This window comes from Balaenoptera acutorostrata, chromosome 8 (assembly GCF_949987535.1).
Source record: "Balaenoptera acutorostrata chromosome 8, mBalAcu1.1, whole genome shotgun sequence".
NCBI lineage: Eukaryota > Metazoa > Chordata > Mammalia > Artiodactyla > Balaenopteridae > Balaenoptera > Balaenoptera acutorostrata.
The window spans coordinates 72,530,975-72,552,343 of record NC_080071.1 but is presented as its reverse complement, the minus strand read 5'-3'; the positions used below and the strand labels follow the sequence as shown (position 1 = coordinate 72,552,343).

At 37.9% G+C, this 21,369-nt stretch overlaps 1 protein-coding gene across 1 annotated transcript in view; it reads left to right on the top strand.

Annotated features, from left to right (window-relative positions):
• The window catches only part of ABCA12 (ATP binding cassette subfamily A member 12), a 192,708-nt gene that overhangs the window by 46,948 nt on the left and 124,391 nt on the right, over positions 1 to 21,369 (top strand). Inside the window, exon 3 of the mRNA XM_007187873.2 lies at positions 14,729 to 14,882. Within this exon, the coding sequence (XP_007187935.2) occupies positions 14,729 to 14,882 (154 nt within the window). The remainder of the gene's footprint in view (positions 1 to 14,728; positions 14,883 to 21,369) is intronic.

The following is a 21,369-nucleotide window of genomic DNA, read 5'->3' as shown; positions in this document are numbered from 1 at the left end:
TAGCCATTCATTAGTTTAAGGCTCAGAGATGGGAGACCACATAGAGCAGCAGAGCCCCAGCCACTGCATGTGAATTAGACAGATGTTGCAACAGCAGTCTGGTGAGCAATGGTAACTCATGATTCTGTGTGGCCTTTCCTCTTCAATGCTTCAATTTTGATATGACCAATCAGCACAGTCATACCATGTTTACCCAGTTTCACTTTAGCCCTTACACAAGGGCTAAAGCACCTTACACAAGCTTTAGTTAATCTCTCTTGTTGCCCTGTGAGGTGGCAAGGCCCATTATCCTCAGTTAGCTAGATGTGGAAATAGAGATATAAAGAGGTTAATTTACCCCTGGGGATTCAATGAATCAACAGCAAAACCAGAGGTGGTACCTGTTTTTCAAATTCTCAGTCTGTTCCCTCCAAGATATACTGAAACTTAGCTGAAAAAAATGTTGTTTTCATTATTGTCATATATCATGTTCTAGATCCATCCCTGGCATTCTGCTTTTCATGTAACCTTGAGCAAATTGTTTGATCTTTCTGCGGTTATCTGCAAAATAGGTGTACACTTGCCCTGCCTATCCTATAGGACTGTCATGGGGTTCACATGAAATGATAATTGTTTAATTCTCTCAAAATATGAAGTTTTTTTAAGCCAACGTTTTACTATTTATTTTAAATTATATTTTATACATAAAATTTCTGATGATTTCATGAAAACAAATGACTTCTATATGCATTTTGTTTAATAAAAGTATGATGAGCTTTGAAAGCAGGCACTCACTTGCTTTATCTCTCTCAAACACAGTCACACACAGACACACACACACACACACACACACACACACACACACACTAATAACCCAGAGTTACATTTTAAAAATGTTTAAATGAAAGAAAATTTAATAGAAGAATGAACCTTACTTAGCACCACAGACATACAATATCTGTTCAGTAAATATTTATTGAATAGATGATGGATGGATTCACTTTGTGGATAATAAACTCAGTGGTTGATGTTTTTCAGTGTGTACTAGCTAGGTTTTCAGAGAAACCAAGAACTAAAGAGCCTGTAATGATAAATGTTATTGATTTCATTCATCAATATCAATCTCTCCACTTTTATAAGGAAGATGAATATAATGCAATGTTATCCTTTGTACTTATTATCCATTGAACTTACTATATCCATTGTTATCCATTGAACTTACTATAATTTGGGGATAAAATTTGAAACTTTGTCTTACAAATAATAAAGATGTATATTATGTTAAAATCCTAAATCATGCTGTCTCACTGTGACCCTCAGGGTTTCATCTATTCATTGATTCATTTATTAATATAATTAATTATTGCTTACAATGTGTCAAGCATTGTGCTAAAAAATATGTAAGAATTTTTCTTTCTTTCAAATAGCTTATTCTTTAGTCTCTCAAAAAGTGCAGGTTTATTGAGCTAATGTCTCTATCTGAAGATTCACAGTCATATCAGTATTTAATCCTAAACTAAGCTCTCTCTGGGCTACAAAGGTTAAAAAAAAAGCCGCTTTTCAGAGGGAGTGAAGTCAGGAAGAGCTAGTGTATTTGATTTTACCTCGTGATGGGCAGGGGAACAAGACAGCTCTCCTCAGGGAACAGCCTGATCTTCCAAATGGAAAGTGCATTTGTACTAGAACAAGGACAGTCCTGTGGTTCATGATAATTTGAAAGGTAAGGTTTATGTCATTCATAATTTTAATTATCTCTTTAAAAATGTAATTGAGAAGGAAATTTGCTCAAAAATTAGAAGAATAAAAGGACTTACTTTAATAAATTATTACAGATATACTTCTGAGATTCATTTCCTTTCCCATATTTTCTTTATTCATTATCTGATTGTTATCTGATTGTTTGCAGGTAATGTTTCCAGATATATTTGTCTCATTTTGTGTGCTTGTCTTGGTGACAGATTCTTGCCATGGTGTTTCACAAGGCGACTTATCATTTGCCTGATTAGAAGTCCTGATACTTTTTCTGCAAATGTGACCCTATATCCAAAAAGTTAAGAAAAATATAACTCCTCAAATGAATAACTCCATATGAATAACTCCATATTTTAAAAAGTCAGAATTTTCTTCCCAGATTTATCATTCATCTCTTCACTAAGGTAAAGAACAAATTCCTTTCACCTGGAAACACAAAAATACCACCTAGGTTGGGTTCTGACCTGCTTCGAGAAAAACACAAAGAAACACAGTGGAAGTTCTCCAATTCTACCATTATTATAATATTTACAGATGTCACCAAGGCAGCCTACAGAATGCTTTCTGAGCCTAATGATGTCAAATGGAAGTGGCTTCATTACCAAAAAGACTGTGACATTTCTTTCTTTAAAAATACAGTGAGTAGAAAATGGTACTTCTGTAGATAGTGCCAATGAGCAAAAAGCTCCTGAATTTATTATGGAAGTGGGCAAAAATCCTTCTGTAGTGGTGAAAAAGAAAAAAAAGAATAAGAGAGGATGTTGGGAGAAATGTGCCTTCTTGGCTATATCAATGAGTAATGAGATAGAGAGGTAGGTGAGAGAAAGGGGAGCGGCAGGAGGAGGAGAGAAGAGAAGAAATGGAAAGAAGAAGGTGGCAAGTGGAAAGGAAAGAACAAAAGATTAAGAAATAGAGAGGAGAGAATAGTAAGTAGATTAGATGAGATAAGGGAAAAGGAAAAGAAGGATGGAGGTCAGGTGAAAACAAGAAGTGAACGAGGCAGGAGAGGGAGAGGGACATGTGTAAGAGGTTATCCTCCTGGGGGTCAGCAAACTACAGCCTGTGGACCAAATCCAGTCCATTGCCTTTTTTATAAATTAAGTTTTATTGGAATACAAGCAGGCCCATTGATGTACACATTGTCTATGGCTGCTTTCATGCTACAGTGGCAGGGTTGGGTAATTGTGATGGAGACAGTATGGCCCACACCATAAAATATTTACTATCTAACTCTTATGGAAAAGTTTGCAGTCTAATCCCGTTGTTCTCAAACTTTAGTGTGCATCAGAATTACCTGGAGGGCTTGTTAAAATAAAGATTACTGAACCCCATCCCCAAAGTTTTTTACGAAGTAGGTCTCACATTTTCATTTCTAATAAGTTTCCAGGTGACGCTGGTGCTGTTTAGCCAGGCACTGCACTTTGAGAGCTACTGCTGTCATTCTTATGTCATGTCACCCTAATGTTGTACTGAGTAAGGACATTCGTGCAGAAAGGGAAAGGAAAATCAAACTTGATCCCCCTTCTAGGTAAACACAGAGGTATAGGTTGATATCATAATTCTTTACAAATTATCTTATTGAAAATTCTTAAACTGGATCTTTTTATAATAATGCCAGTTTCATTCTTAAAACGATGAAAACTAAATTTGATTTAGTTAAAAGCTTAGTTAACTGGTGGTTTAGTACTAAAAATGTTTTATAGTTTGGTTTGAATCCACTCCCTGGAATACCGTTGGACTCTGTCAGTGTTACTGGACTGTGTCAACAATGTTGACTGCATCCATCTTACGGGACTACCCTCTTCCCACCTCACTGCCGATGCCTGGCATAAGTGGCTTGAAATTTTGCTTACTACCCACCCCACCTCACTCCCAGACTCTGCTGGAGTCTTGGGGCTCCAGTTTCCCTGCGAAATTGCAAGTTCTTCAATAGCTTTCCTGCTGGAGATGGGTATGAATGTTGTCCTGAGTGAGAGATTTTGGGGACTCGTGATACCAAGGACTTTATTCTGCCTCACACTCCATCCCAAGACCCTGAGATCTGGTTTTTCGCCTACAAGTGGTGCCATAGTTCGCACATTTGTCATCTTCCTCTACATGTACCCTTAAATCTGTGCTCTGGCTGTGAACATGGGCCACCAATTATTAGCTTTAACTTTGCATGCTCCATGCTCGCTGCACAGAAGTTCTATGAAGGACAGAGAAATGTGACTCTTTTTCCAGCATCCTAGCATTTAGGAATATAAAGACAAACATAATTTTGGAGCCTGAAAGTGCCAGAGACACCTTCAGAGTAGAATGAGTTCAGTTTAGAAGTAGCAGCTCTTCAAAACATGTGATGGATGGTTGGATTCCACCATTGCTCTGAGTAGTTACTTCCTTGTACCCATAGCTAAGATGGGCAGAAGATTGAAAATTTCATTTTTTTTCACAAGAAAGCTGCAATACAGTTTAAATCTATTTCGTTCTGACTTGTTAGTTCTAGAGGATTTCCAGATTTTGTGACAAGTTGATGTGCATGAGAAAGTATACTGTGGATATCAAAGAAGGATGAATGACATACATGGAATACAGTAGATGCTTGATAAGTCAGTGTTATTGTTGTTGCTTTCTTATTTTAATGATGTATGGTTCTTGGTTAAAAAGTGATGGTAAAATAAATAATGCAGACAGTTCACATTCTGCATGATGCTGTGTTAACTTAAACTTGTACATACCGCAACCAGTTCCTCTTTTTCATGAACCCATTGTAACAAATTTAATATCAGTTATCAAAAAAACTGCAAAATGTGGACTGTATACTTTTTAAACACCATGGGATCTTATTTCTAAAGAAATTCCTTGATGAATTTTCCTGTAAAATAAGCATATCTGTTGTTAACCATAGCAAAGAATGTTGTGGGTTTAAATTCTTTCAAATTTTTCTTTAATAATTTTCAAATTGTAATTAGTGCCAGAGTAAGTAAAACCAGATGTAATGTGCCACCTCTTCCTAGACCTTCTTCCCGTGACATATTTTCCCTTCTTTTCCTTTCTTCCTGTTGCGATATGGCTTCTCCTGAGCTGCCATTGTTTTCAGCACTGGCCTAGTCATGCCATCAGCTTGATGAGTGGTATAGAGCAAAGGGGTCATCTGTTTCTATCTGCCTTCCATTCAAACGACCCCCTGCAAGTGTTTGAGATGGACTAGGAAGAAGCCCACTTGCAGACCCACACCCTGAGTTAGTGGATCCAGGTGGAATCTGTGTAAAAGGGTGACTTACCATTAATGGTGAAATTCCACTGCAGAACTATAAAGGTCTTGCTGTATGCAGTTCACTGTGGCAGAATTTTGTTATAGAGGGGTGATGTGAAATGCTAACAGGTAATTTGCTGCTCTGAGCTTGTTCAAGGAACTGCGCCACAGTGAAAACATTGAAGATTCACTGCAATTTTCACTTGTTTAATATTAGGAGAGACACGGGTCTTTCTGGGTTCAGAAAAAGAAGCTTCTTAGAAGGTAGTAGTGAATAGTCTGATGGATTTAAGGTCTTTCCAATTTCTTTTGAATTTTCGAAACTTTAATTCATACTGGTGTTATCATATGTGTTAGTTTTGACAACTACAGCTGCTGTAACAGATTACCACAAACTTTGTGACTTAAAAACAACACCAACTTATTAATTTATGATTCTGGAGTTCAGAAGCCCAAAATTTAGTCTTAGTGAGTTAAAAATTAAGGTGTTGGCAGGGCTGCATTTCTTCCGGAGGCTCTAGGAGGATCTGTTTTCTGGCTTCTAGAGGTTGCCCATTTTCCTTGGCTTTTGGCTCTTTCCTCAATCTTCAAAGTCAACAGTATAGCATCTTCCAATCTTTCTCTCTATTTCATTTTTTTTTTCTCTTTACTTTTTTTCTGGCCAACATTCCTATTACCCCTTCCTTTTTATTTTCAATTTTATTTTTTTATGTAGATCTGCATTTCAGTTACTTAGATTAAATTTCTATTTATTCTTCATTCTACTAATAGTGCATACTTAGCCATGTTGCTCTTACTATTTTTTTCTTCTTTCTTTTTATAATAAAAACATATCTGTACCGACAATCTTTTTAACAGATTCATGAGGAAGTTAAGGTTTTACTCTGCAGTCTTTGGCTTGGAATTACCCTCATTTTTTCTAAACCTGCCGTTTTAATTTAATTTAATTTTTTATTTTCATTTATTTATTTATTATTTTATTTTATGTTTTTAACATCCTTATTGGAGTATAATTGCTTTACAATGGTGTGTTAGTTTCTGCTTTATAACAAAGTGAATCAGTTATACATATACATATATCCCCATATCTCTTCCCTCTTGCATCTCCCTCCCTCCCACCCTCCCTATTCCACCCCTCTAGGTGGTCACAAAGCACCGAGCTGATCTCCCTGTGCTATGCAGCTGCTTCCAACTAGATATCTGTTTTACATTTGACAGTGTATATATGTCCATGCCACTCTCTCACTTTGTCCCAGCTTACCCTTCCCCCTCCCCGTATCCTCAAGTCCATTCTCTAGTAGGTCTGCGTGTTTATTCCCGTCTTGCCCCTAGGTTCTTCAAGACCATTTTCTTTGTTGTTTTTTAGATTCCATATATATGTGTTAGCATACGGTATTTGTTTTTCTCTTTCTGACTTACTTCACTCTGTATGACAGACTCTAGGTCCATCCACCTCACTACAAATAACTCAATTTCGTTTCTTTTTATGGCTGAGTAATATTCCACTGTGTATATGTGCCACATCTTCTTTATCCATTCATCTGTCGATGGACACTTAGGATGCTTCCATGTCCTGGCTATTGTAAATAGAGCTGCAGTGAACATTGTGGTACATGACTCTTTTTGAATTATGGTTTTCTCAGGGTATATGCCCAGTAGTGGGATTGCTGGGTCGTATGGTAGTTCTATTTTTAGCTTTTTAAGGAACCTCCATACTGTTCTCCATAGTGGCTGTATCAGTTTACATTCTCACCAACAGTGCAAGAGGGTTCCTTTTTCTCCACACCCTCTCCAGCATTTATGGTTTGTAGATTTTTCGATGATGGCCATTCTGACCGGTGTGAGATGATATCTCATTGTAGTTTTGATTTGCATTTCTCTAATGATTAATGATGTTGAGCATTCTTTCATGTGTTTGTTGACAATCTGTATATCTTCTTTGGAGAAATGTCTATTTAGGACTTCTGCCCATATTGGGGTTCGGTTGTTTGTTTTTTTGATACTGAGCTGCATGAGCTGCTTGTAAATTTTGGAGATTAATCCTTTGTCAGTTGCTTCATTGGCAAATATTTTCTCCCATTCTGAGGGTTGTCTTTTGGTCTTGTTTATGGTTTCCTTTGCTGTGCAAAAGCTTTTAAGTTTCATTAGGTCCCATTTATTTTTGTTTTTATTTCCATTTCTCTAGGAGGTGCGTCAAAAAGGATCTTGCTCTGATTTATGTCATAGAGTGTTCTGCCTATGTTTTCCTCTAAGAGTTTAATAGTGTCCAGTCTTACAGTTAGGTCTCGAATCCATTTTGAGTTTATTTTTGTGTATGGTGTTAGGGAGTGTTCTAATTTCATACTTTTACATGTACCTGTCCAGTTTTCCCAGCACCACTTATTGAAGAGGCTGTCTTTTCTCCACTGTATATGCTTGCCTCCTTTATCAAAGAGAAGGTGACCATATGTGTGTGGGTTTATCTCTGGGCTTTCTATCCTGTTCCATTGATCTATATTTCTGTTTTTGTGCCAGTAGCATACTGTGTTGATTACTGTAGCTTTGTAGTATAGTCTGAAGTCAGGAAGCCTGATTCCTCCAGCTCCGTTTTTCTTTCTCAAGACTGCTTTGGCTATTCGGGATCTTTTGTGTTTCCATACAAATTGTGAATTTTTTTGTTCTAGTTCTGTGAAAAATGCCAGTGGTAGTTTGATAGGGATTGCATTTGAATCTGTAGATTGCTTTGGGTAGTATGGTCATTTTCACAATGTTGATTCTTCCAATCCAAGAACATGGTATATCTCTCCATCTGTTTGTATCATCTTTAATTTCTTTCATCATTGTCTTATAATTTTCTGCATACGGCTCTTTTGTCTCCTTAAGTAGGTTTCTTCCTAGGTATTTTATTCTTTTTGTTGCAGTGGTAAATGGGAGTGTTTTCTTAATTTCACTTTCAGATTTTTCATCATTAGGATATAGGAATGCAAGAGATTTCTGTGCATTAACTTTGTATTCTGCTTCTTTACCACATTCATTGATTAGCTCTAGTAGTTTTCTGGTAGTATCTTTAGGATTCTCTATGTATAGTATCATGTCATCTGCAAACAGTGACAGCTTTACTCCTTCTTTTCCGATTTGGATTCCTTTTATTTCTTTTTCGTCTCTGATTGCTGTGGCTAAAACTTCCAAAACTATGTTGAATAATAGTGGTGAGAGTGGGCAACCTTGTCTTGTTCCTGATCTTAGTGGAAATGGTTTCAGTTTTTCACCATTGAGGATGATGTTGGCTGTGGGTTTGTCATATATGGCATTTATTATGTTGAGGTAAGTTCCCTCTATGCCTACTTTCTTGAGGGTTTTTTATCATAAATGGGTGTTGAATTTTGTCGAAAGCTTTCTCTGCATCTATTGAGATGATCATCTGGTTTTTCTCCTTCAAGTTGTTAATATGGTGTATCACATTGATTGATTTGCATATATTGAAGAATCCTTGCATTCCTGGGATAAACCCCACTTGATAATTGTGTATGATCCTTTTAATGTGCTGTTGGATTCCTGTTTGCTGGTATTTTGTTCAGGACTTTTGTATTGATGTTCATCAGTGATATTGGCCTGTAGTTTTCTTTTTTTGTGACATCTTTGTCTGGTTTTGGTATCAGGGTGATGGTGGCCTCTCAGAATGAGTTGGGGAGTGTTCCTCCCTCTGCTATATTTTGGAAGAGTTTGAGAAGGATAGGTGTTAGCTCTTCTCTAAATGTTTGATAGAATTTGCCTGTGAAGCCATCTGGTCCTGGGCTTTTGTTTGTTGGAAGATTTTTAATCACAGTTTCAACTTCAGTGCTTGCGATTGGTCTGTTCATATTTTCTATTTCTTCCTGGTTCAGTGTCTGAAGGTTGTGCATTTCTAAGAATGTGCCCATTTCTTCCAGGTTGTCCATTTTATTGGCATATAGTTGCTTGCAGTAATCTCTCATGATCCTTTGTATTTCTGCAGCGTCAATTGTTACTTCTTCCTTTTCATTTCTAATTCTATTGATTTGAGTCTTCTCCCCTTTTTTCTTGATGAGTCTGGCTAATGGTTTATCAATTTTTGTTTATCTTTTCAAAGAACCAGCTTTTAGTTTTATTGATCTTTGCTATAGTTTCCTTCATTTGTTTTTCACTTATTTCTGATCTGATCTTTATGATTTCTTTCCTTCTGCTAACTTTGGGGTGTTTTTGTTCTTCTTTCTCTAATTGCTTTAGGTGTAAGGTTAGGTTGTTTGTTTGAGATATTTCTTGTTTCTTAAGGTAGGATTGTATTGCTATAAACTTCCCTCTTAGAACTGCTTTTGCTGCATCCCATAGGTTTTGGCTCGTCGTGTTTTCATTGTCATTTGTCTCTAGGTATTTTTTTATTTCCTCTTTGATTTCTTCAGTGATCTTTTGGTTATTAAGTAGTGTATTGTTTAGTGTTTGTATTTTTTATAGATTTTTCCCTGTAATTGATATCTAGTCTCATAGCGTTGTTTTCGGAAAAGATACTTGATATTATTTCAATTTTCTTAAACTTACCAAGGCTTGATTTGTGACCCAAGATATGATCTATCCTGGAGAATGTTCCATGAGCACTTGAGAAGAAAGTGTATTCTGTTGTTTTTGGCTGGAATGTCCTATAAATATCAATTAAGTGCATCTTGTTTAATATATCATTTAAAGCTTGTGTTTCCTTATTTATTTTCATTTTGGATGATCTGTCCCTTGGTGAAAGTGGGGTGTAAAAGTCCCCTACTATGATTGTGTTACTGTCGATTTCCCCTTTTATGGCTGTTAGCATTTGCCTTATGTATTGAGGTGCTCCTATGTTGGGTGCGTAAATATTTACAATTGGTATATCTTCTTATTGGATTTATCCCTTGATCATTATGTAGTATCCTTCTTTGTCTCTTATAATAGTCTTTGTTTTAAAGTCTGTTTTGTCTGATACGAGAATTGCTACTCCAGCTTTCTTTTGATTTCCATTTGCATGGAATATCTTTTTCCATCCCCTCACTTTCGGTCTGTATGTGTCCCTAGGTCTAAAGTGGGTCTCTCGTAGACAACATATATATGGGTCTTGTTTTTGTATCCATTCATCCAGTCTATGTCTTTTGGTTGGAGCATTTAATCCATTTACATTTAAGGTAATTATCGATATGTATGTTCCTATTACCATTTTCTTAATTGTTTGGGGTTTGTTATTGTAGGTCTCTTCCTTCTCTTGTGTTTCCTGCCTAGAGAAATTCCTTTAGCATTTGTTGTAAAGGTGGTTTGGTGGTGCTGAACTCTCTCAGCTTTTGCTTGTCTGTAAAGGTTTTAATTTCTCTGTCAAATCTGAATGAGATCCTTGCTGGGTAGAGTAATCTTGATTGTAGCTGTTTCCCCTTCATCACTTTAAAGATGTCCTGCCACTCCCTTCTGGCTTGCTGAGTTTCTGCTGAAAGATCAGCTGTTATCCTTATGGGGATTCCCTTTTATGTTATTTGTTGTTTTTCCCTTGCTGCTTTTAATATTTTTTCTTTGTATTTAATTTTTGATAGTTTGATTAATATGTGTCTTGGTGTGTTTCTCCTTGGATTTATCCTGTATGGGACTCTCTGTGCTTCCTGGACTTAACCATTTCCTTTCCCATATTAGGGAAATTTTCAACTATAATCTCTTCAAATATTTTCTCAGTCCCTTTCTTTTTCTCTTCTTCTTCTGGGACCCCTATAATTCAAATGTTGGTGTGTTTAATGTTGTCCCAGAGGTCTCTGAGACTGTCCTCAATTCTTTTCATTCTTTTTTCTTTATTCTGCTCTGCAGTAGTTATTTCCACTATTTTATCTTCCAGGTGACTTATCCGTTCTTCTGCCTCAGTTATTCTGCTGTTGATCCCGTCTAGAGAATTTGTAATTTCATTTAGTTTGTTGTTCATCACTGTTTGTTTGTTCTTTAGTTCTTCTAGGTCCTTGTTAAACGTTTCTTCTATTTTCTCCATTCTATTTCCAAGATTTTGGATCATCTTTACTATCATTATTCTGAATTCTTTTTCAAGTAGACTGTCTATTTCCTCTTCATTTGTTAGGTCTGGTGGGTTTTTATCTTGTTTCTTCATCTGCTGTGTGTTTCTCTGTCTTCTCATTTTGCTTAACTTACTGTGTTTGGAGTCTCCTTTTTGCAGCCTGCTGGTTCGTAGTTCCCATTGTTTTTGGTGTCTGCCCCCAGTGGCTAAGGTTGGTTCAGTGAGTTGTGTAGGCTTCCTGGTAGAGGGGACTAGTGCCTGTGTTCTGGTGGATGAGGCTGGATCTTGTCTTTCTGGTGGGCACGTCCACGTCTGGTGGTGTGTTTTGGGGTGTCTGTGGCCTTATTATGATTTTAGGCAGCCTGTCTGCTAATGGGTGGTTTTGTGTTCCTGTCTTGCTAGTTGTTTGGCAAAGGGTGTCCAGTACTGTAGGTTGCTGGTCGTTGAGTGGAGCTGGGTTTCGGCGTTGAGATGGAGATCTCTGGGAGATTTTCACCATTTGATATTACGTGGAGCCGGGAGGTCTCTTGTGGACGAGTGTCCTGAACTTGGCTCTCCCACCTCAATGACACAGCCGTGATGCCTGGCTGGAGCACCAAGAGCCTGTCATCCACACAGATCAGAATAAAAGGGAGGAAAAAAAGAAAGAAAGAAGGAAGATAAAGTTATTAAAATAAAAAATAAAAAATTATTTAAAAAAATTTTTAAAAAGTAATTAAAAAAAAGAAAAAGAGAGCACCCAAATCAAAAAACAAATGCACCAGTGATAACAAGTGCTAAAAACTGTACTTAAAAAAAACCAAAAAACATAAAATGGACAGACATTACCCTAGGACAAATGGTAAAAGCAAAGCTATACAGACAAAATCACACCCAGAAACATACACATACACACTCACAGAAAGAGAAAAAGGGAAAAATATATATATATCATTGCTCCCAAAGTCCACCTCCTCAATATGGGCTGATTCGTTGTCTCTTCAGGTATTCCACAGATGCAGGATACATCAAGTTGATTGTGGAGATTTAATCCGCTGCTCCTGAGGCTGCTGGGAGATATTTCCCTTTCTCTTCTTTGTTCGCACAGCTCCTGGGGTTCAGCTTTGGATTTGCCCCACCTCTGCGTGTAGGTCGCCTGAGGGCGTCTGTTCTTCGCTCAGACAGGACGGGGTTTAAGGAGCAGCTGATTCGGGGGCTCTGGCTCACTCAGTTCGCGGGGAGGGAGGGGTACGGATGCAGGGCAAGCCTGCAGCGGCAGAGACCAGCATGATGTTGCACCAGCCTACGGCGCGCCATGCGTTCTCCCGGGGAAGTTGTCCCTGGATCACCAGACCCTGGCAGTGGCGGGCTGCACAGGCTCCCGGGAGGTAAACCTGCCTTTTTTGAAAGTTCATTGTCTCTGTATTCCCCAAAGGGAGGAAGCTAGTATTTTAGTATCAAACCTAATTGTGAAAAGATTTGTAATTCACAGCTTGCCTTTCATCTTGACTCATGTGTATGCCATCATCATATTTTACAAAGCAAACGTTAAAGTAAAGGTTACACCCAATCCAAAAATGGGCAGAAGATCTAAATAGACATTTCTCCAAAGAAGATATACAGATGGCCTACAGACACATGAAAGAATGCTCAACATCATTAATCATTAGAGAAATGCAAATCAAAACTACAATGAGATATCATCTCACACTGGTCAGAATGGCCATCATCAAAAAATCTAGAAACAATAAATGCTGGAGAGGGTGTGGAGGAAAGGGAACACTCTTGCACTGTTGGTGGGAATGTAAATTGATACAGCCACTATGGAGAACAGTATGGAGGTTCCTTAAAAAACTAAAAATAGAACTACCATACGACCCAGCAATCCCACTACTGGGCATATACCCTGAGAAAACTATAGGTCAAAAAGAGTCATGTACCAAAACGTTCATTGCAGCTCTATTTACAATAGCCAGGACATGGAAGCAACCTAAATGTCCATCGACAGATGAATGGATAAAGAAGATGTGGCACATATATACAATGGAATATTACTCAGCCATAAAAAGAAATGAAATGGAGGTATTTGTAATGAGGTGGATGGAGTTAGAGTCTGTCATACAGAGTGAAGTAAGTCAGAAAGAGAAAAACAAATAAGTATGCTAACACATATATACGGAATCTAAGGAAAAAAAAAAAAAGGCCATGAAGAACCTAGTGGCAAGACAGGAATAAAGACACAGACCTACTAGAGAATGGACTTGAGGATATGGGGAGGGGGTGGGGTGAGATGTGACAGGGTAAGAGAGTGTCATGGACATATATACACTACCAAATATAAAATAGTTAACTAGTGGGAAGCAGCCGCATAGCACAGGGAGATCAGCTCGGTGCTTTGTGACCACCTAGAGGGGTGGGATGGGGAGGGTGGGAGGGAGGGAGATGCAAGAGGGAAGAGAAATGGGAACATATTGTATATGTATAACTGATTCACTTTGTTATAAAGCAGAAGCTAACACACCAGTGTAAGGCAATTATACTTCAATAAAGATGTTTAAAACAAAACAAAACAAAACAAAACAAAAAGTAAAGGTTACAAACCCATTAACTGTTACAATACTTGTGGCTTTAATATTGGGGAAAATCTGCATATTAATTCACACCATTATTATTGGTTTTTAAATAGGAAGAAAATGTTGTGTGTACAGGATAATTAATTTATCTAGTATGTTAAATTTTGAGGACACCAAAAATATTTCCTGTATTTGGAAGATTGGCTGCATTTATAATGACTTTGATTACAAAAGAAGACATGTACATTGTGGGAGAAAATAGTTAATATACAGTCAAATGAAAGTAAACAAAGTCATGTGAAGTAACCACCAAGGAAAAAAATTCCTCCAGATTTTTTATTTTTATTTTTTAAATTTATTTATTGTTTACTTGGCCATGCCATGCGACATGTAGGATTTTAGTTCCCTGACAAGGGTTCGAACCCATGACCCCTGCAGTGGAAGCGTGGAGTCTTAACCACTGGACTGCCAGGGAAGTCCCACTCCGGATTTTTTAATATACTACATATATTTTTATATATTTTTTATAATTATGGCTATTCTGGTCATACTGTTTTCTGATCTACTCTTTTTAATAAGCAATATATTACAAATATTTTCCATATTATTTGACAGCATTTTTATTGGCTGCCTTGTGTTTTATTATATGGGTACACTGTGATTTATTTATTTATTTATTTTTTAAAATATTTATTTATTTATTTATTTATGGCTGTGTTGGGTCTTCGTTTCTGTGCGAGGGCTTTCTCCAGTTGTGGCAAGCGGGGGCCACTCTTCATCGCGGTGCGCGGGCCTCTCACTATCGTGGCCTCTCTTGTTGCGGAGCACAGGCTCCAGATGCGCAGGCTCAGTAATTGTGGCTCACGGGCCTAGTTGCTCCGTGGCATGTGGGATCCTCCCAGACCAGGGCTCGAACCCGTGTCCCCTGCATTGGCAGGCGGATTCTCAACCACTGCGCCACCAGGGAAGCCCTGTGATTTATTTTTAAAACACTCTGGCAAACATTCTTGCAGCTATTTCCTTAGAATAAATCCCAGGAAGAGAAATTTGTGGGGCAACGAGCATTTTAAAGTCTTTTGATACATGGGGGACCCAAACAGTCATAATCCGGAAGATAATTTCACAAAACAGTTACTGCACTCCTTTCCCTTCCCAGGCAAACATCATAGTGATCTAATTATTGTTTGTTTGTTTGTTTTTAACTTTTAGGTTACCTTGCACCTCGAAACCTTCCTAGTACTGGCTTCTTCCCATTGCTGCAAACCCTACTCTGTGACACAGACTCTAAATGCAAAGACACACCCTATGAGCCACAAGATCTGCTTCGTAGGAAAGGAATTGATGATGCACAATTTAAAGACAGGTAGGGACACTTCCAAGTGTGTTCAGTTGCTTTGAGAGATCAGATCTTGTTTCCTTATGAGATATCCAGGAAGCCATCCTAGGTTAGGTATACAACTTTATTTTCTATATCTACAAATGTGATGATCTAAATATGAATGAACGAGGTGGGTACAAACTGGAATTACCATTTTTATGTGGGATTAAGCATAATCTACTTTGATGAATTACTCAAATTTTACCTTTTTAAACTACTTACGGTTACTGGAGGATGGGGGTGGGAATAAATTGGGAAATTGGGACTGACATATATACACTACTATACACATAAAATAGATAACTAATAAGGACCTACTGTATAGCACAGGGAACCCTACTCAATACTCTGTGATGGCCTATAGGAGAAAAGAATCTTAAAATTAAAAAAAAAAAGGTGGATTTACGTGTATATATAACTGATTCACTTTGCTGTACACCTGAAACTAACACAACGTTGTAAATCAACTATACTCCAATAAAAATCAAAAAAAACCCAAAAAACCTGGGTAGGCAAGGCAGTCCTTCTTAACTTCCCTCAGAGGTTCTCTCTCCTACCTCAAATTGTCAGTGACATTGCCCTAAGACTCGATCAGAAGTGTAAGATATAGGGCGATGTCAGGGGTATTATCTCCTGGAAGAATAACATATTTATCTAGCTCTATGTGGAACTTCTAGATATAACAGAAACCAGGAAATGCAAATAAGGAAATTAAGGGTCTAGAAATCAAAGTAATAAAGTTGAAAGTATTCTTAATTAAACAGCAGTCTTTAAATGAGGTTAATGTGTATGGTGTGAGAAGAAACTGAAGAATAAAGATAGGGAATCTAGACCATTTACAACCTCAGTTTTCCATCCTGAGATTTTAAACCTAAAGAGACACCCAAGAGTCCAACTGTCTGTAGAACTGAGAAAAACATTGTAATCTGAATTGACCATGAGATTATCCTGGTAGAGATTTTTTTAAGTGTCTCTCAAGAAAAGATTATATTTATCTATAATCAGAGATATTTGGTTCCAAAATTTTAATTTAAATTCCTTGGCATGTAGCACCATTTCTCCTTTAATATTATCATCGTGATTTTGATCATCAGATAGTATGGGAGATACTCTAAGAGAGTAACTAACTACAAACTGCTTAGCATAAAATATCAACATGTCAAGAATTGTCCTGGGAAATGACTTGAGACACCTAATTATTGGGTTGCTAATTCACATTGGTTTTGTGAACCAAACACATTCTCTACCATTTTGTTACTTGCATTCTAATGGAAAAGTAAGCAAAAAAGCAATAAAATAAATAAATAGCATAATTACTGATAATAATAAATGTACTAGCAAGAAAATAGAGCAGGTTAAGAGGTAGAAACTGAAAGGTGGGAATTTAATAGTGTAGCAAAAGAAGGGCCTCTGCTAGAAGGTGACATTTGGGTAGAGACCAACAAGGACAGGGAGAAACCAGCACCAGCATGTGAACATCTAGAAGATAAAGTTCCAGGCAGAGAAATAGTCAGTGATCCTGAAGTGGGGGCAAACCTGATCATTTAGAGGAACAGAAAGTCGGCTAATACGACTAGAACATAGTGAGGGATAATGAAAGCGGTAGGGGATATGGTGAAAAAATAAAAACCGTGAGAGAAAGAGCCTGAAGAATCAAACAGGTAAGGAAAGGGAAAGGATTTGTCTTTTGTTTTTAGTATAATGAGAAGCCACTGGAAATTTTTAAGCAGGGAAATGACATGACATATTTTCTATGAGACTAATATATTCTAGGCATATACAAGCATTACCTCAGCTAGCAGCTAGTTGAGTTGTGTATCTCTGCAAGGAGACCCAAAGCTGACTAGAGCCTATGCCCCCTTGTATAATCAGTGTAGAGATAAAGTGAATGAATATTTTATTCATTCAACCACTTCATAGATAGTCTCTGTGTCCCCACAAGATTTATGCCTATGTTCTAGCAGGGTAAGGTAAATATTAAATCAACGATAGTAGGAGATAGTGCAATGAAGAGTGCCAGAAGGATGCTGAAGCAAGACACCTCCATACTTAAAGTAGAAAGAGAGCTTTCAGCTGACATAATCAGGTAAATCTTCATGGAAATGTTGTACTTGAGATGAACATTTCGAGAACCAAGTGATAGAGAAGATACGGGGAAAATTAATGTCCATTATTTACAAATTGGATTACAGCTCCAGCTGGGGCTCTCATCTTTGTATCTTTTTTTTTTTTTCCATGAAGAACTAAGTAACAATGAGGTTTAAATAGTTAACAAAATCTAAGAAGTCCATAAATATACCTCCCCTCAAAGAAGTATTTTTCTATGTAATATAATAGAGAACCAAATTCATGGAGTCCCTGAGATGAGCCATTGAGTTGGTTTTGGAACTAGGATTAAAGTCCAGGTTTATTTTACCCTCTGTTGGTTATTCTCCAGATAGCTGATCATGTCTCTTTTTTTTCAATTTTATTCTAATCTCCAGGTATTTTATTGAGCTCAAGCTGTATAATGCTGTATAATCAGTATTTTCTCTAAACTACCAAGTAATTGGAACTTAATTTGGAAAATTATGTACAATAATAAAATTGCATTAATGATATTTCCCACCATGCTATTAACTTTTATGCTTTATATAGCCATGCAATGGAACTGGGGCATGGTTACTAGGTAAGCCGTTCCATACTAAGTAAGCCATTGCACTAAATTACTTCCCTTTGGTGAAGAAAGATTCACCAGCATAGCCTCATTAAGAAACAAAACAGTCAGGGAAAAAAAATGCCATCTTTGGCTTCATCAAAAGAGGCCCACCATGTTTATTTTGAAAGACGTGATCACACTCAGTCACTACTTGCTGGCCAGTCGCCAAGTGTTTTGATGCGTTTTTGCATTGGCACCAACGTTCTGTTATTAAGTTCATATTTCTCTTAAGCATTAGCTTCAAGATGAGGTGCTTTAAAAAAAAATTCAACACTATACTCAGCATCAACTGTAACTAGCTGTCTGAAAGAAGAAATGATTACATTTATGATTTTTTGGCCCTTAATGCACAATGATGATGATCCAGCATCATGGGACTTAACCTTGCGGTCCTTCCTCCCTGCCCTGCCTCTAAGAATACATCAGAGCAGTGGGAACCCCTGGCTGTGCCATTGCTCACACAGCTGGCAAATGGCAAAGATCATCTTGCAGAGCTCACAGGGTCATTATTTGGAGAAGCAATTCAGCATTCCTGCAGCTCCTGTGGGGTATTGCCTCTATGGATTTACTCCCTATCTCTGTCATGTCGACACTCATCCATGACCTGTGTTTTCCAAATTCATACCTCTGCTCCTATTGAATGGCTCCCACAGAACTTGAAACATAGCTAATCAGATTCTATTCAGGGAAATTTTTAAAGTGCCAAGACTTTTGTTTAATACTGAAAAATATGGATGTATTTAGAAACTGACCTGAAGGTATTATTGGGAATATAAGGGAAGTGGAAGTAAAACAGTTATGTGTCCTCATTTGACTATAAAGATGAGGTGAGATGTATAGGTCTCACACTGTATTAATTTCAGAGTAATTATTAACCATCTAGTAATCATTTTAGTGAGTATTCATATAAAAATAAAGGTTAAAATATCATTTATCAAAAACAAAGTGGAAGGAAGTCTTAACTGTCACACAGGCAAAATTGTTAATTCATTGAGTTAGAATGTACTGAATGTGTACCACATGCTGGAGACAATGCAAGTCACTATGGATACATAGATGACTAAGGCATATCCCTATATAAACTTAAAATCTAGTGGGAGAGAGAGATAGAGACTAGTAAACAGGTAAATTAATCTATGACATGGTAAATGTGATGAATATTTGTTTAGTTCTCACTGTGCCCAGAACGTCAGACAACAAATGGTGAATAGTTACACAGACACCCTGAGACATTGTTTCTGCCTGAGGAATATGCATCTCACTGTTGGATATATTATTGGAGTGGAGAGAGGTTTGGGTGGGGAGATGTCAGAAGAGTTCTCCAGAGACCTGTGTGAGTAAGATCATTAAGGACAGATAGGGTGGTGGTTACCAGACTAGAGGAAGGTGTATTTGAGATAGGCCATAAAAAAAGAATCTCAGGACTTAATAAAAGGAAGAAATCAATAGCGGCCCTTGTATAGTCAGTTTAGAGGAATAGGCAGGTAGCTTTGCTGCTGACTGTGATGGCAGAATGACAAATTCCCTTGTAGTGTTGCCATATTAATCTGCCTGTGTCAGGGCTAGGTAGAACATAATATGTACAGGGTCATCTGAAAGCTACTGTGATGTTTTCTCCTCTATATTCTACGTGCTTCTGATACACATCTACCCCCAAGGCATTTCCTCATCTGCCCATCATGGTGCCTTTAGAAATGTATTAGCTCAGATATACATTATATCCCCAAAGTCCCTCCAAAGAATATAAAAGATCTTAGGACAGAGCAACATATGAAGGCATTTCTAAATCTTAACACCTTAATGATATAGACTGTTGATTGGTAAGTGAGCTACCCAGAAGAGAGGTGTATGTTGAACATGGGCAGGCAGGGGTTGTATCTGAAGCATAGATGACCCTGAAGGAATGAACATCAGAATGAAATTGAAGAAAATAATGAAAAAAATTAAAATGACTTCTTCTTGGGGGAGTCAGGAAGGACAACCATATCAAATCACTGAGGAGGCCTCAATGCCATTACAACATTCTTATTTGTACTTAAAAGTCGGTAATGAATGTCATCTGAAGCTGGAATCAGAACTGGGCCTGGAACAGATTTCATACCTTCTTTCCAGGTGTCACTACATACCCGTATAATTATAATTCTGGGGGAAAAGGGAAAAAATATAAAAAGTTTAATCCTTAAAGACAAAAAAAGAATGTCAGAAGTTTCTTTTTAGGATTTGCCGTATGTGTCTTTCCTGTAAGCAATTCCTTTTAAAGACAGAATTACCATGGCACACATGGATGCCACCCACACAGGTAGTCTTTCCCACTCACAGGAAGTACAGACACATTCAATATAAGTGCATAAATCCTACCGTTGCAGTGATATCTATAAATGTGACATTTCCCCAATGTAACTGTTGGTAGACATGTCTGAGAAGAAGTAAAACTACTCTGAGCCTAGTTTCCCTCCTGGTATCTTAAATTTAACATTTTGAATCCAAGATGTTTCCCTTATTAAGTTCCTTTTCAAAGTAGAGCACTATAAATGCCATAGAGGCCGACTCTACCTCTTCAGCATCTTAGAGGCGGGCCCTTAGCCGTCTCCGTGGTGCTGTGCATGTGGCTGGGTCCAGTAAAAGGCAGTAAAGTGAGGCCGTGGGCCACTTGGAGATTTGACTCAGGCCTTCTTGCCTCACCCAGAAGGCTGAATTCTCTGGACATGCTGGATTCAGGGGGCATCCAAGTTTTGCGTAATGCCTTAATATACCTCCCAGAGATATCTAGTATGAGAGAGATCCTCTGAGACTTTCTTAGAGCTATTCAGAGTTCCCGAATAGGATTTTTAAATCTCCTGAGTTGGTCCTAGAGAGTGGGATTAGGGAGGAGTCATCATTGAATAAATCCACTTCTCCGTCACAGCCTAGTGCAGGGTTCCTCAATCTCAGCATTGTTGCTACTTGGGATCAGATAATTCTTTGTTGCGCTGGGCGCTGTAGAATGTTTAGTAGCATCCCTGGCCTCTGCCCACTGGATACCAGTAGCACCACTCCTGTCTAGTTGTGACCACTAAATATTTCTCCAGATATTGTCAAGTATCCCCTGGGAGCAGGGGAGGGAGCACAAAATTGCCCCCAGTTGAAAACCACTAGTCTAGTGAAAGTATGAAGAAAAAGATTTTACGGTAGCAAGAGGCCTGAATTAGGTTATGATTCTAGGATCTCGCTCTGTAAGAAACACAAATGACAACTCTAGTGTAGCACCCCCAGTCATGTGTTGTCGTCATTCCCTGGGCATGTCCCTACTTAGCTATTACCATTAACGTATTATAATCCCTGTTTTTTTTATTTGACTTGCCCATTATATTCCATATCGTGGGAATTTAATAAATGTTAGTGAGTTTATGAATGAATATGGTGGATACAGTGTAAGATTGCTTATATGTTTGTGTCTGTGGTGCCACCTCTGGGTGTTTACTCTTCCAACGACCTTTGCAGAAGCAGGTGTGCGACAGTGGAGGCAGGGCAGGCTATTTTTTAAAAAAAAAGACGCTTCCTTAGCTGTCAGTTCTTCCAAGCGGTATTCTTTATTATCTATTATTCAGTGCTTGCCATGTGCTAAACATCCTACCATCTGCCAACACAGTGCACTGTAAATAGACTTTTCTCAAGCATTTTACAGTCTGAGGAGAAAATTGATCATTACTTCAAACGGAGAATTCCTCTTATGAGTAAACTGATAAAGAAATTAAATAATAAAATGAAGAAAGGGTGGGCTTCCCTGGTGGCGCA